The 16,383-nt window shown below is 39.9% G+C and overlaps 1 protein-coding gene across 2 annotated transcripts in view; it reads right to left on the minus strand.

Annotated features, from left to right (window-relative positions):
• Window positions 1–675, minus strand: part of RAB3GAP2 (RAB3 GTPase activating non-catalytic protein subunit 2) — a 121,646-nt gene extending 120,971 nt beyond the window's left edge. Inside the window, exon 1 of one of the 2 annotated variants that reach the window (XM_063708243.1) lies at window positions 347–675. In XM_063708243.1, the coding sequence (XP_063564313.1) occupies window positions 347–461 (115 nt within the window). In that variant the 5' untranslated portion in view covers window positions 462–675. The remainder of the gene's footprint in view (window positions 1–346) is intronic. The other variant, XM_063708247.1, reaches the window with a different exon arrangement.
• Between the last annotated feature and the right edge of the window lie 15,708 nt (window positions 676–16,383).

A 16,383-nucleotide genomic window follows, 5' to 3' on the forward strand; every position in this document is an offset into this window, starting at 1 on the left:
AGATGGGAGACGGAGAAGATACTCAGAGAGAAAGCTAGGAATGCGTGGGGGTGGGGGGAGGGAGAGAGAAAGCGGTGATAGGCAGAGGCGAGAGGAAACAAGACGCAGTTTTTGGCCAGGGGTCAGAGGGCCTAAGGAGAAAAGCTGGGTCGAGAGGAAGACAACACAAATGGGGCTTCAGGACGAGGTGGGCAGGGTGTCATCCCGGAGCGGAGGGGAGGCACGGGGAGAACTGGGGGTCCACAGGGCAGAGGCAGGAGGCGCAGAGCGAGTAGGAGACCCGAACCCGCCGAGCAGAGGCCGCGGGTGACGAGGGAAGGAAGGGCGAGGCCAGAGAGGCACTTACTGGGGTCCCTCCGCAAGGCGCCGCTGAGGATCTCCTCCCGCAGGTGAGGAAACAGGAAGTCCCGGGCGGCCTGGAGGTCCTGGAAGTAGCAGAACTGGACAATGGAGCAGGCCATGGCTCCAGGGAACCCCACTACGGCACTCACCTTACCTCACCACGCCCTGCCCCCTCCACCCCACTGCGGCCGCCACCGAGCCCCAATAGCTCTAGCCAAGCAGAAGGCGGAGAAACCAAACCGGAAGCTGTCACTGACACGGGTCCGCTGTCTCCGAGTACTGCGCAGGCGCAGGCTGGCCCAGGCGCCTAGGGCGCGGGGGCCCGGGTCACGTGAGTACGGCACCGCCGCTGCAGGTGGAGCCAAAGTCGACGTGGAGGCTTGGGGCAGATTTTTCAGTCCCAGTTCTGTGTCTACGCCGAGGCATGAACCCTTTCATTCATTCTGGCTTTTAGCCAGAGGTGTTCTAATTGGACTTGTCCGCGCAACCCTTTGACTTATTCAGTCGTATTGGTGCCCTACTATTGTCCCGATCCTGATGTTTCACAGAAAATAATTCGTTTTAAACTAGTGGCAGGCCAGTGGGGGACCGTATCCTGCAAGAGTCGGATTTTGAAAAGATTAATTGCTCTTCCGGAGATTAGCCCCGTCAAGGCTGGCTTTAAATGCTCCTACTATAGATTCCCATAGTACTACGCAAGCCCAATATAGTACGTGTTATAGTGTATTATACACTTTTGTTTTCATTATTCATTTGGTTTTTCATTCATGCATTCATCCATCCATTCAACAAATATTTGTTAGTCTTTTAAATGCCAGCCACGCAGGGTGCTGAGCATTAGAGAACAAAAGAGAAGAAGTACCTTTTCCCAGAAAGCTAGAATTCTAGTGACTGATACAGGCAGTAAGCAATTGATTACAGTATTTCCCTTTAATCCAAGGGGATATGTTTTAAGATCCCCAGTGGATGACTCAAACCATGGATAGTACTGAAACCTATGTATGTGTATTATGTTTTTACCTATACATATATATGATAAAGTTCAATTTATAAATTAGGCACAGTGAAACATTAACAATAACTAATAATTAAATTGAATAATTATGTGGAAAATGAACCCATGGATAAAGGGGGGACTACTGTACTTAACTATTTAACTGAAATTGTGATCATGCTAGTAAGTGCTTCATAAATATTTGCTGAAGAAATAAATGGAATGCGTACATAAAGTAAATAGAATAACTTGTTTCTTTGACAAAGCACTATTTTTGAAAGTACTTTACATTGTTCATTTGGATAGTCACAAATGCCATCTAAAAATAGTGTGTCTTATCCCATTTTTAAAATAAAGAAATTGAGCTGTCTCTGAGCAGACTTTAAGTTATTTTTCCAAAAAATAAAAACAAAAAAAATTATTTTAATGTGAGCACAAAGGCCTGTAGGCACTTACACATTTGCTAAAGGAAACCTAAAGAGGCCATCCACTTTGTACGAAAAAAGGGCACAGGAACAAATGGAAGGCAAGTGGATGGGGTCCAGAGCATTCATTTCTGTCAGGCCCGTGGACATACACACTTAGTCCTAATAATATAACAACTATAATTTAGTGCCCAGGTTCCTACTCCATTATTTCCTACTTCTAGAATAGGATGATTTTCACAAAATAGGATAGGCAATTTCTATGTTATCAGGTTAATAGGAATCAGTTCTTCACCTATAAAAGGCAGTTGAATCAGATGTGCTGTAAGGTCCCTTTAAGCATCAGGGACCTATACTTCTGTAATCAAAGCTTTCAGAAAAGGCAAGCTGCCAGTGCTCCCTTCTTCCATCTGAAGAAATGCAATGTTTCCTCAGATCATTACTAACTAGAATAATCCAGCCCTGATAAGATTATTCCCTAAAGTCCAGCACCAATCCCAAACTAAACTAAAATTTAAATTTAGATTCTTAGTGTTACTGGACGAATAACGAACACATGACACTTTCTGGAAGGAGACTGTCATTCCTTGAAAACCATTCAAGTTCCTATTCAGGTAAATGCATTTTGTGGAAGTAACTGCTGTTGGCTGATTTTGCTGGCCTTTGTTCTTCCCTGAGGCATTCATATGTCTCCTGTGGTGGTCATTGAATTTCATTACTGTGTTGGCTCAGTTTTAATGGTGAAGTCCCTGACTTCCTTCCAAGTACTGTTGAAAAGGATCATTCATGGATGTTTTTAAGGACTTTAGATACCCTTCGCAGAAATTACAACACATTCATGAACTGAACTCTTCCCCCAGGAAGTTGTAACGCTGCAGGGGGGATGCTTCTGGAATTCTGCTACCATGGTTTCTGCGGCATGTGGGAGGATTGCATCAGACAGTGAATATCACTTATTCCACAGTCATAAGAAAGCACATTGCAAAAATGTGCAGGCCTTACATATCCCAGCATTGACAGTGTCTCTCCGAGGTCTGGATTCAGGAGGTAGGAAAAGCACTGTGACCAAAATAACAACAGGATGAGTCCAGGTACCAATGTGAACTTCCTCCAGTATCCATTAGTGTGAGTCAGAGCACAGATGACTGTTGTTAAGAGAGAGATGTGTTACTGAGGAAGATAAGCAGCAGCCCCTTGCCAATCCTTAGCAGCAGCTTGAAGCGAAGGGGTTGAGTTGCAGGATGGGCACTAAACGCAGATGTGAGAGAAAGAGCAATGGACTTGGAATCATGACTTTGGGGAATTCATGTCACTTTTCTGGGACTTAGTTTCTTGGTTTATAAAATGAAGAGGCTGGGCTCTAAAGTTCATCCCAGGGATATGTAGGTTTTGGTAAGAGACTGGGAATGGCAAGTTCTGGGAGTTGGAATTGCTTAAAAGGAGTGGTCTGTGTAAGCACCCTAGTAAGAAGCTTGGGTCAGCAGGAGAAAATGTGAGGGTACTGGACATCTCTAAGGGAAAGTAAGGGGAGCATAGCAAGGGCGTGGAGAGTCCTTGAAGCCTTACCTCATAGCTGTGCTAAGGGTCATTCTTGAATTGAAGATTGAGTGAGCAGAAGCAAGGGCTATTTACAATTATTATTCAACAAACATTTATGGAGTGCTTTTTACATTAAAGATACTGTAGTAAGCACAGTAAGGCAATAAGGACAAGTGATCCAGAGATTCACTACTTAAAAGCAGACAAACACAAATACTCTAAGAGCAGAGTGTGATGAGTACCATGGATGGCTTTTGGATAACGGGCAGTGGGAGAAATAAGGGAGAGATTAATTTAGATCCCTAGGGGTGTCCCTTGGAAAAGAAGTAGTGTGGAAGAGGTAGGAAAGGCATTAAACAAATTGATTCTTGATTATAGAGAACCTCAAAATCCAAATAGTGAAACCGCCTTTGCAAAATTATGACTGAGACAGTGAAAGAGATGTAACTTAACCGACTCCATCTTGCTTCTAACCTCCAAGCTGTCCTTGTTCATTCTTGGGCATAAGTTGAACTAACTTTGAGAGAAACTTAGTTTATAGTTTAAACAAAGACGGTAACAGCCTTTTCCCAAAGCAGACCTCCTTCTTGCCCGGGGACTAGATTGCCTTTGTAGGACTAACATTAGCCACAAGATTAAAAATTATGGTTTAGGAGTCATGCAGCTGGAGAGTGTGACCCTCCCTAAACTGCTCCTAAGATCAATGCTTGAACTATTTTGTAGACCCTGCACTTGATGGATCAGCTGGCACCACCCAAATCAATAAACTGGCTCATCTGACCTTGTAGCCTCCACCCAGGAACTGACCCAGCGCAAGAAGGCAGCTTCGACTCCCTATGATTTCATCCCTGACCAATCAGCACTCCTGGCTCATTGGCTTTCTCCCACCCACCAAGTTATCCTTAAAAATTCTGCTCCCTGAATGCTCAGGGAGACTGATTTAAGTAATAATAAAACTCCGGTCTCCCTCACAACCAGCTCTGCGTGAATTACTCTTTCTCTGGCAATTCCCCTGACTTGATGAATTGGCTCTGTCTAGGCAGCAGGCAAGGTGAACCCCTTGGGCAGTTACAATAGTATGGTCTGGTCTTTTTCTGTGTGCAAGGTATAACCAATTGAAGATATTTTGAAGAAGATGTAGAAGTATGTGGGATGACTGAAGGCAGATAGACCCCTCTAGATGTCACAGCAATATTCTAAACGAGAAGTAATAACATTGGAAAGGCAGTGCCTCTCTGGTGGCTGAATCAATAGAATTTTGGTATACAGTTAGATATAGGTGTGGGAAGGGAAAATATGACCCAAGGTGATGTTCAAGTGTTCAGTCCAAAGAATTGGAAAGGTGGCAATGTCATTTCAGCAACCAAGATAGAGAATGTAAAAGGAGGAATGGCTTTGGGGCAAACAAGAATAGGATGAGGCTGGGCACAGTGGTTCATGCCTGTAATCCCTGTGCTTTGGAAGGAAGAGGTGGGAGGAATGCATGAGGCCAGGAGTTCGAGATCAGTCTGGGCAACATAGAGAGACCCCATTTCCACACAAAATTAAAATTAAAATTAAATTGTCTGGGCCTGGTGGTGCATGCCCATAATCCTAGCTACTTGAGAGGCTGAGTCAGGAAGCTTGCTTGAGCCCAGGTTTGAGGTTACAGAGAGCTATGTTTGTGCCACAGCCCTCCAGTCTGGGTGACACAGCAAGTGAGATTCTGTCTCCGAAAAAAAAAAAAAAAAAGATAAATGGATAAATTCAGTGTTGGATTTGTTAAATTTGAACTGCCCGTGGAAGAGCTAGGGTTTGTTTTTTTTTTAAGTTATTTTTATAAACTGAAGTTCCAAATTGGGATTGGAGAGGCCAGAGCTAGAACCTACCTGTGGAAGTCTTCCACACAGAAATTATATTGGAGGGAGGAGATGAAAGTGCCAGTGGATTCTAGATGGGGTGAGAGCAGTGAGAGCAGGATTGGATGAGGAAAACAAGCTGGGAGGACTATCTTTTTTTTTTTTTTTTTTTGGTACAGAGTCTTGCTCTGTCACCTGGGCTGGGGTACAGTGGCATAATCTTGGCTCACTGCAACCTTTGCCTTCCAGGCTCAAGCGATCCTCCCGCCTCAGCCTCCTGAATAGCTGGGACTATAGGCACATGCCACCATGCCTGGCTAATTTTTGTGTTTTTTGAAGAGACAGCATCTCACTATGTTGCCCGGGCTGGTCTTGAACTGCTAAGCTCAAGGAATCTACCCTCTTTGGCCTCCCAAAGTGTTGGGATTACAGGCATGAGCCACCATGCCTGACCAACTGTCTATTTTTTTAGAGGTGGATGGAAAAAGAAGCTCTAGTAAAGGAGATAAAAAAGACATAGTCAAAGAAGAAAACTGTACATGGTAGGACCATGCTACAAAAGCCCAGTGAGGAAGAAGACATTTTCACAAAGGGGTAAACCTATTGTATTGAATTCAATAAAGGATTTAAGAAATGAAAAGCCAAGAAGAGATGATTCCATTTGGTGAATAGGTAGTAACAAGTGATTGTCCAGTGTACAGAGCAGCCAAACTCTGTTTCTTTTGCAGAAAATTTGTAACCTTTCTTCAGAAGTTGATTATTTTTCCGATAGCCAGAGAAGCAATGGTAATCTTTTTCTTTACAACTAAAATAGAGATGGAAAGAAGTCTTTTCTTTTTGCTGGCATTGACCAGTTAGGAAAAGAAGAACTAGCTTCACTAAACATTGTGTTTTATCGCTTTTTTGAATCCAAGAAAAAATATTTATATTTTCAGTATTTCCCAATATTTATAACTTTATTGGGCCAAAACCTACTTTATTTATGTATTTGTGTATTTATTTTTGAGACAGAGTCTCGCTCTGTTGCCCAGGCTGGAGTGCAGTGGCGTTATCTCGGCTCACTGTAAGCTCCGCCTCCCGGGTTCACGCCATTCTCCTGTCTCAGCCTCCAAGGAAAGAAGATATTAACACAGTTAGCTAACAAATATAAGTGCCATAGTACTTTTAAGTCTCCATCTTCTTAATTTTAATGTGTTTAGGACTTGTCAGGTTAAGTGAGCCACCAAATGTCAATGAGATTTGATATTTGTGGAAGAGATTACTAGTTGCTCATTATCCATTTCCCCTTTTGCTTTAGCAGGAGAACCCATATATTACTGGGACACTTATGTGCCCAGATTTGAAGACAAACCACATTTTCCAACCCCTCTTGACTCAACGTATCCATACACTATGTTCAGGCCAATGAAATAGAGCACGAATTGTTGGAATCATTGGGAGGGGTTTCCAGAAGTTTACTTACAAGAGAGACAGCTAAGAAAAAGTCTTTTGGCTTCTCCTTCCCCTTTCCTGTTTCCTACCTAAAATTTACCATGGTTGTAGCCCCAGCATCCTTTTTAGACAATGAATTGACCTAAACTGTGGTGGAGCATGAAGACAGGAGCCTGAGTCTCCTCTGCTTTGTGGAGCTGCCACGCCAAGCTTGGACTGCCACATCTGGACTTCTTTCAGGTGACAAAAGAAATCTGTGTGTGTTCTAGTCACTGCTATTTTCAGTTTTCTGTTATTGTAGGTGAACCTAATCCTGACATAATATGACCTAAGTAACAAGAGAAACTTTGATCAAGGAAATTTGGTCTATTCTATGTATCTTGTTTAAATAAAAGCATTTTTATTTCTCTGATTGTCTTTTTCTCTAGCATAATTCAGATAAGATTAGACCAATTACCTGGATATTTTAAATTGTTTAAATATTTTTGGCTTCATTTGGACATAAAAATATGCCCCAGGTGACCAAGTATTTCTTGTTTTCTTATTTTTAGCACAACTGAAATAGACTCTTAAAAGATTCTTTGAAATAAAAGAATGCCCCCCGTGTTGTTTAGCAGCCGAGTGATAAGTTCCAATCAACAATTTCATAATGGAAAATCGAGGGAAGGTTAGGTGAAGGGGAAACTGCTGGTTGGAGTTGTATATAAACTAAGACCACAAATATGAGAAGCCATTGCCTTGTGGTTTGTGAATAAAATAGCTCCGTCCAGCACCTTCCCTGTGGTTTCCTTACTCTGGACTACACTTTCTTCACAGTTTTCCCAAACCTTAGCTTCAGTGAAGCTGCAACCTCCTGATCCCTTTCTTCCTCTTTGATCTTTTTATTTTCTGAATATGTTACTATCTCCTTGTTATCTTTCTCTATTCCTTCAGTCCCTTCCTCAAAGTACCTTGTTACAGATGCTTTTCTTTCTGTTAATGGTTATCACATTTGGTGGATAAGCTATGAACAGAAAGGATAAATATTCTTTTCCTCTGCTTGTTCACTAGTCAGCCACCAAGTTCTATTGATTTAACTTCCAAAATATCTCTTGGATTGATCCTCTCCTGATATCCTCATTTCCACCTTCTCATTGAGCTGTTTCGATAGCTTCTTCGGTCTTCCTGCCTTTGCGTCTGGGCTTCCCACCTCAATCATCCTACACATTGCTGCCAGATTTGTCTTCCTGAAGCATAATTCTAATCATATTACTTAGTAAATCTCCCCATAACACTTTTGTTTCTTCTTTAATTTATTCACTCATTTAAGAACTACTCTCTGGATACCCATTAGGTGCTATGAATGGCTGGAGGCCCTAAGAACATCAATATAAGTAAGACCCAGTACTAGTGAAGGTAGGGGTTACCAATACACAAGCAGGAATAATTACCAGGGAACAGAGCAGGAACAAAAACCATGGCCTTGGGATTCAGAAAAGACTTTTAAGAGGTAATATCTGAGCTGAGTCTTGAAAGCCGAATAGATTTTAGCTGGCTGACAAGGGCGTAAGGGAGAAACGAAAAAAATACCCTAGCAGAAGAAACATCATGACAAAAGGCTTGGGGGGCAGCAGTAACTTGTGTGTACAGAGAAACACAAGCAGCTGTTTCTAAAATGTGAAGTGTGACACTACGGTTGGGGCTGAGTCTAGAGAGGTGGCCTGAGTGATTTTAAATTTTCTCAAACTTCATTTCCTGTAGAACGTAAGGACTAAGCAACATTTCTTAGTTTGCTTAAATATGAGAAATGTTTCCTTGGGTTCATTTTCTTCACTGATACCACTTTTCACATCTTGCTTGCAGTCTAAGAAGCTGCAGGGTAGGGACAAGGGTTTGTAGGTCCGGAGTCAAGATGTGTTCCCAGCCCAGGTCCCCCTGATGCACTTGATCATTTACACTGGACTCTAGATTTGTGTTGAAGGTTGACTTTCTGTTCCCCCTTGGTGAAACCTTCACAGACTACTAGATGCCATAGCAAGGGAAGTTTCCCTTGAGTGCTTTGCTCAGTGTCTCCCTCTCTTAAGCTCTCCAATTTCCCCTCCTTACATTGCCTGGCATTAGGTGACTGAGTGTTTTATTCTTCTTGATGCCATTTCTTTCCAGCAGATGTGGTCAGTGTTAATTGTCCTGCTAGTAGCCACTAATTTGACTTATATATAATCCTTGCATTTTAAAATCTTTTTTTTCAAATTCAATCCTTTCCACTGTTCTAGTTACTTGGATCCCTCATTTGTGGTCATATTCTATTCTTTTCTGTCTTTCTTGCACTGAAAGGCACTTGGAAGATTTGAACCACTCAAGACTATAGACCTACACAAAGGCATGCTGCAACATTCTAACGTAGCTAATTACGGAGGATCTGCTGTCCTCTTTTCCACCGAGCAAACTTTGAAATCCTTCTAAACGCGGTTCGAATATCACCTCCTTTGTGAAAAGCCCGACTCTACCAGGCAAAATTAGCCACTTTGGACCCCCATAGCTTTTTCTTTTTTCCTTATAGAGACAAGGTCTCGCTCTGTTGCCCAGGCTGGAGTGCAGTGGCATGATAGTGGCTCACTGCATTATTGTAGCCTTGAACTCCTGGACTCAAGTCATCCTCCTACCTCAGCCTCCTGAGTAGCTAGGACTACAGGCGAATGTCCCACCCCCCAACCCATAGCTTTTTAATCTATGTGTCTATTCTGAAACTTAACACCTTGACTTCTTGTATTATGATTTATCTGCATTACTGTCTCCCCCACTAGATGGTGATATCCTCAAGGAGAGGAATTGTGATGTTTACCCTTGTGACATTCATTCATTCAACACATTTTGAAAATATATACTGTGTACCAGGAGCTAAACATACACATGACTCATACTCAATACAAAAGAGACACATATGTGTACTAATAGATAATACACTCCAGTGACAGACAGATAAACAGGCACTTATACTTCATTTTTGAAAATCCGATGCTGGGAACAGTACAGAGGAACAGATAAGAAGGTCAGCTCACTTTGGAGATCAGTGAGGGCTTCCTGTAGGAAGTACCATGTGAGGTAAGACTAGACCAAAGCCAGAAATAAATGGGATAAAGCGTAGAATGGAAGCAAGGAGGCCAAGCATTCTTAGATACAGAGGAAATAGCTCAAAATTCCAGAAGTGAGAAGACACAGTGTATTTAAGAATTAAATACTGTTTAGCCTGTCTGGAGCTAAAAAAAAGACTGTTAACATGAGACTGGAGAAGTAAGGAGGGACAAAAATCATCAAATGACTCAAGGGCACAGACTATGGTTTATTTAAATTTCTTCCTCTCTCCTGTGTTTGTACTTATCAAACAGGTGATTGGTTAATAAATGTTCATGGAAGGGAGCAAAGAAAAAAACAAATGGCCCAGCACTCCAGTGGGTAGTATATATTAGAAATAATATGAAATGCAGATTTTGTCTGCCTTCATTGTCATTGGATAGACAAGACGTTTTCTGTCAACATTGGTAAATACTAGGCCCCATTTGATTTAATATCCAAAAAGAGTGGTACACGTAAGTGTGGTTAAGTCTGGAGAGATTGCTGCGACCAGGGATTGCCAAGGGAGCCTGCATCAATGAGATGGAACCTGAACTACATCTGTACAGTGAGTATGGTCTAAGAAGAAAAGAATAAAAAGGCATTCTGTGATCTTTTCAGAAGTATTTGAAGCAAATTACTTAGTTTGTTGGGTTAGCATCTAAAGCTATACTTTATTCAGACTTGCCAGTCAGTTTGTATAAAATCACAAGTGGAGTTTATGCTAATAACTTATTTTTTAATAGTCATGGCCTCTCTCTTCTCCCTAGGCGTTTCTGCATTTAAAAGTTTAGGGAAAATAAAAAACATTTCCAAAATTGTAAGAGTCAAGGTAAATTATTTATTGATAACAATACTATCTTAGTCCAGTTTCTGTTACTAGAACAGAATAGCACACACCGGGTAATTTATACAGAAAAGAAGTTTATATCTTACAGTTCTGGAGGCTGGGCAATCAAAGGGCATGGCTTTAGCATCTGGTTAGGGTCTTTGGGATGCATCATCCCATTGTGGAAAGATGGAAGAGCAAGTGATCATGTGTAAAAGAGAAAGCATGAGGGGCTGGGCTCACTTATTAACAACCTACTCTCAAGATAACTAACACTCCCACAATAATGGCATTAATCCATTCATGAGTGTAGAGCCTTCATGACCTAATTACTTCTTACAGGCCCCCACCTTTTAATACGGTTAGACTGGCAATTACACTTCAACATGAGTTTCAGAGGACAAACATATAAACCATAGCAAACAGTAACACAGAACTAAATATTTGGTTCTCTCTTGCCAGTTAGGTAATTTATATCTTATTGGAATTACAGCCATTTTAGTAATACATCTACCTGCTATTTAAAGGACAAAATTTAATTGTGACACTTGTGACCAATACTCAGGAATTATGTAAACCATGAATTAACTATATTCAAAACACAATTGGTCTGCAGATAATTTATGGTAGCTCATGGCCTTAGTCATACTAACAAAGTCTTAAGCAATTGAACAATAATGTACATGGTAAAAAATCTAGGAGGCAATAAATGCTGCTTTTTAAAAGGTGAAAAATCTAAGCAAATTGAAGAACCCAATTCACTGTAGAAATAATTTATCCTGAATAAAATTTGTGTTTGAACAGACAATAACATGGACAATCATTTGTAAGCAGCAAAATAATACATAATTTGTTGTTGCAGAATTTAAAAAGCAAATGCCATAACCTTTAGATTGTCCAGTAATTTCTTTTGAGACCAGTAATTTTAATAATGTATCTCTCAAACAGCTTTGCTACTATGACCAAATGCTTAATGAATGATCATTTACATAGAAAAGGAATAAAAACAAGAAACTTCTATTATTTAGTTTATGCTTTGAGTAACTCTAGGGCTCTCACACACCAGATGTCTCTTAACCTTTGGGATAAGGAAATGATTTGCTATTTAGTCAGATAAAAGACCCTAATTTTGTGGTATATATAACAACTCTCAGTTTTAAAAATTATTATCATTAATGATTATGTGAAATCAGTATAAATTTTATGTATGGAAATGAGCCACCCATATTTTATTTTATTTTTTAAAAAGTGTAACCTTATCTCACATTTTATTAGCTAATTTAGCTGTGTAGTATTAATCGTTTGGCATCCATTTGCATTCTATTTTCATTTATCTATTCTGTTCCTCCTTCCTCCCTCCCCACCATCACATCATCCTCAAACACTCATTGTATACTCTGCGTGTATGACACTGCATTACGATATGCAGGCTTGCTGGATCTCAGCCATTCTAGCTAAATCACATTCCCTAAAAAAACTTACCCTTTGGAGAACAATATTTCTTGTGAGGTATGACATTAAATTCTGTACAGTAGCAAAATCCATTTGAGCTTTTTTTCCCAAAGAAATTAAATTCCAAAAGTGCTGAGATGTTAAGCAATGGATAAAACAAGGGAGTAAATTATTCATAAATGTATTAATAAATATTTCAGTGCTAAATGGAGTCCTGGTTAACGTACATTAATATCTTAGTAAGTGAAATTCTTTGAATGTTTTATATGTTACAATTTAAAGTATTTAGTATTATTGACCATGAATCTATAGATAAAATATTTAACAAAAGTCACTAATAAATATGAAAAGGGCACTTTGGGAAGTTTCAATAAATGAACTCATTCATAGTGCAAGACATTTACAGGCAAAGATACTTATTTATCATACCCTAAATCTGATTTTATTGTATGATTAGGATTCTTTCCATTTGAAATAGGTTGTCAAGATGAATTCTGAACACAAATGTTAAGAGTATCGTTGCTGTTTCACTAAATGCACAGCCTCTCACCATATTGTACATATGTCCCTGAAATGTTTTTGAATGCACTTTATAAACTCAAATTGTAATTTTATTATTTCAACTTTTAGCAAACAGTGCATTTTCAAAAATTTGACATTTTTGCATAGGTGGGATGAAGAATGTATTGGTCCTGTCAACCGCAAAACTGTTACTTTGGTCACTCACTGCACACTAGTGATAACACATAGCTGCTCACATTTAATGGGAACATTAAATAATCTCACTAATTTTTATGTATGCAGCACAGTAGAATAGCCTTTCAGAAAATGTTCTACAGCATGGCACTTTTGACATTTTGGGCGCGATAATTCTTGGTTGTGGGACTGTCCTAACCTGTGCAGCGTAGGACGTTCAGGAGTATCCCTGGCCTTTACACACTAGATGCCAGGAGCAGCTTCAACTAGTTGTGACAACCAAAAATATCCCTAAACATTGCCAAATGTCCTCTGGAGGACAAAATCATCCCCTATAAAGAAGTTCTATTTTACCATAACATGTTTTATAGAAGGAATTTAAGCTTAGGAGTCCTAACATAAAGAAGTCTTGAAAATCCTTTATCTTAAATGACAGATATGATCAGCAGTCTGCAGTGATCACTCTTCTATAATCAACTTTATTGACGTATAATTTATATACAATAACATGCAGATGTTAAGTGCACAGTTTGATGAATTTTAATAGATGTACCCATGTAACTTTAACCCCAACTAAGATATAGAACATTTCCATCACCTTAAAAAGTTCCATTCTGCTACTTTGCGGTCAATCTGGCTCACGCTAATCCAGACCCTGCCCCAGAAATGCACTGATTTCCATCCCAATAGAGTAGTTTTGGCTGCTGTGGAATTTCATATAAATGGAATAAGAAAGTACAGGTATATACCCTTTTACGTCTGACTTCTTTCACTCAATCTAATCTCTGTGAAATTCATCCATATTGTTGTGTATATCAGAAATTTGTTCATTTTTATTTCTTAGAAATATCCATTTGTTTGATTACATGACAATTTGTTTATTCATTCACCTGTTGAAGGACTTTGGGTTGTTTCCAGTTTTGGACTGTTACAAAACAGCCATTTTGAACTTTTGCTCACAAGCATTTTTATAAACATGTGTTTTTATATCTCTTGGGTAAATACCTAGAGCTGGAATTACTGTATCATAAGATAGATTTTGTTTATCTTCATAGGTAAATGGATGTACCATTTTACACTCTCACTAATAATGTGCAAGAGTTCCAGTTGTTCCACATTTTCACCCACACACTTGGTATTGTTATGGTCTCTAGGGGTATCTCATGGTGATTTTAATTTACTTTTCCCTAATGATGTTGAATATATTTTCATGTGCTAAGTAGCCATTCATGCACCTTCTTTTGTGACGTGTCTGCTTAAGGCTTTTGCCCATTTTTAAGTTGGGTTATTTTCTTGTTGAGTTGTAAGAGCTCATTATATATTCTGGATACAAGTCCCATACTTTTGTGTGTGTGTGTGTGTGTGTGTGTGTGTGTACATATATACGGCGAATATTTCATCCCAGTTTATTAATTATCTTTTGGGAACAAAAAAAACAAAACCACTGTCAAGATTGCATTTAGAGGACCTCATTGTCGAAGTAAATCCTTATGAGGTTATTTTTATAAAGCAACCATCTAACCATGAGTTTATGCTATTTTCATGTAATCGGTTTGCTTATAGGAAAGCTTCATAGTTATAAATTGTAGTACCTATACATAGAAAGTACTCATTCTCCAGTACAGTTACCAACAATTCTGCAATCACTGTAATCAATTTTTTTAAAAAAACAACATTTACTTTATCAAAGGTTCTGAAGTGTTTTCCCCTAAGGAGGTGTGCATGTGTATGGCTCAATGTAAACTAACTAAATAAACTGATATTAACGCAGTGTAGAAGCCTGATGTTGGTAAATATAATGCAATGCTCTGTTACATTTCTCACACAACATATAAAATTTGAATGAAATTCCTTTGGCTAGATAAAACCGTCATTTAACAAAAGATAAGTAATTATGCACTTTATTAAAATCATAGAAATTTAGAGCTGAAAATGTAGAGACCATCATAGTCCAATATTCTCCTCTCACTGTTGTATCAATGCAGACAGAATACCGGGGCTGTTTTAGAGCTAGAGCTACATGGAGGAATTGGTCTTTGTTAAATAAGGCCTGCATGGTGAGTACACAGCAAATGTGATGGAGATAGGATGATTAGGACGAAGAGGAACATTCACACTATTCTTTAGTAGCTCTTTCCCCAGGGACTCCTGTATTTTAACATACCACATCTCCTGGCAAAGAAGGTGCTGCGGTGTATAAATGAAAAGGCTATCCGGGTGGGGGTTCCAGGTTAGCCCACTTCCAACTGTGGTATTTCCTAATTAGTCTGTAAAATTTTCAGGAAATTTTTACTGCTTTAGTCCAAAGAAAAAAGGGAATAAGTTGCAGTTAGATCCCTTGGAGGGCCTACAAGGAATGAGAAGTTTGGAGTTAATGTAGACAGTTCTCAGATTTGGGTGGTTCTACCCCCACTGTTTTACATTTTTGGCATTCCATCACTTTCCCAGATATTACCACTTTGTGCCTTGAAATAAAGCAAGCAGATACAAATGAACTTATATCATCCTTCCTTCCTTATCTAATGGTGTCACTACCTTGTTTCTGAATGTCCCTCAGTACACAGACAGTGAAGCTCAAACTCCCTTATATTGGATGTGTGTCCCTTCCAAATCTCATGTTGAAATGTAATTCCCAATGCTGGAGGTAGGGCCTAGTGGGAGGTATTGGATCATGGGGCAGATCCCCCATGAATGGCTTGCTTCTGTCCCCGTAATAGTGAGTGAATTCCTGCAGGATCCAGTTAAGATTGCGGCACCTACTTCCTCCCACTCACTGTGCGCTCCCGCTCTGGCCATGTGATGCACGTGCTCCTCCTTCACCTTCCGCCATGATTGGAAGCTTCTTGAGGCCCTCACCAGAAGCAGATGGGAGCACTGTGCTTACTCTACAGCTTGCAGAACCGTCAGCCAATGAACCCTCTTTTCTTTATACATTACCCAGTGTCAAGTATTCCTTTATGGCAATGCAAGAATAAACTAACACGCTCCTTAAATGAGGGAATCTATGAAAAGCTTCTAGCAGTGTGTCAGGCTCAATAAACTGTAGTCCCCAACCTATCATGGCATAAAAGGGCCCTTCCAAATTGACTTCTCTTTTATAGGACTCTCCCATCCTCCTTCACTTTTCACTGCCTTCTCCAAAATGTTCCAGTGTTCTAGAACACTGGGGTCTTCTCCGTTCTGTGCACTATCCAACTGCTCTATCTTTGTCCATGTCATTACCGTGGTCTAGAATTCACATCCACACACCTTGTCAGCCTGCAGAATCCCCACTGTTCCTTTAGAATCAAATCAAGTGTCAACTCTCTGAAGCCCCCGATTCTCATTTTCCCCACTACCTCTTCCTCAGAAGGAATTGCTGCCTAATTTTGATTTTGTACATAGCTCTTTCATAATACTGGCCACAATATGGCAGTTATTTGTTTATGTATTTGCTTCTTCTGATAACTAATGAGGTCTTGAAAGTAGAGACTGTGTCTTACATAACCAACTTGTAGTTCAGCACCCAAAATATGGTGAGGGTTTGGTGAATGCTTGCTGATTTGAACAGAATTGATATGTGGGCCACATTTGTTTAAAACCACAGCCCTAGGGTCATTGGTCATTTGCCTCAAGTAAGAGAGCAAGAAGAGATGGTGTATAGTGAAGCTGAGCAGAGCGAGGAAAAGTAGGGAAACTTTCTTAAGTAGTAGACCCAGAGATAATTTTTCCCTACAGGTTTCATTTCTCTTAACTACGTTTAAAAAG

The sequence above is a fragment of the Gorilla gorilla genome, chromosome 1 (genome assembly GCF_029281585.2).
Source record: "Gorilla gorilla gorilla isolate KB3781 chromosome 1, NHGRI_mGorGor1-v2.1_pri, whole genome shotgun sequence".
NCBI classification, from domain to species: Eukaryota; Metazoa; Chordata; class Mammalia; order Primates; family Hominidae; genus Gorilla; species Gorilla gorilla.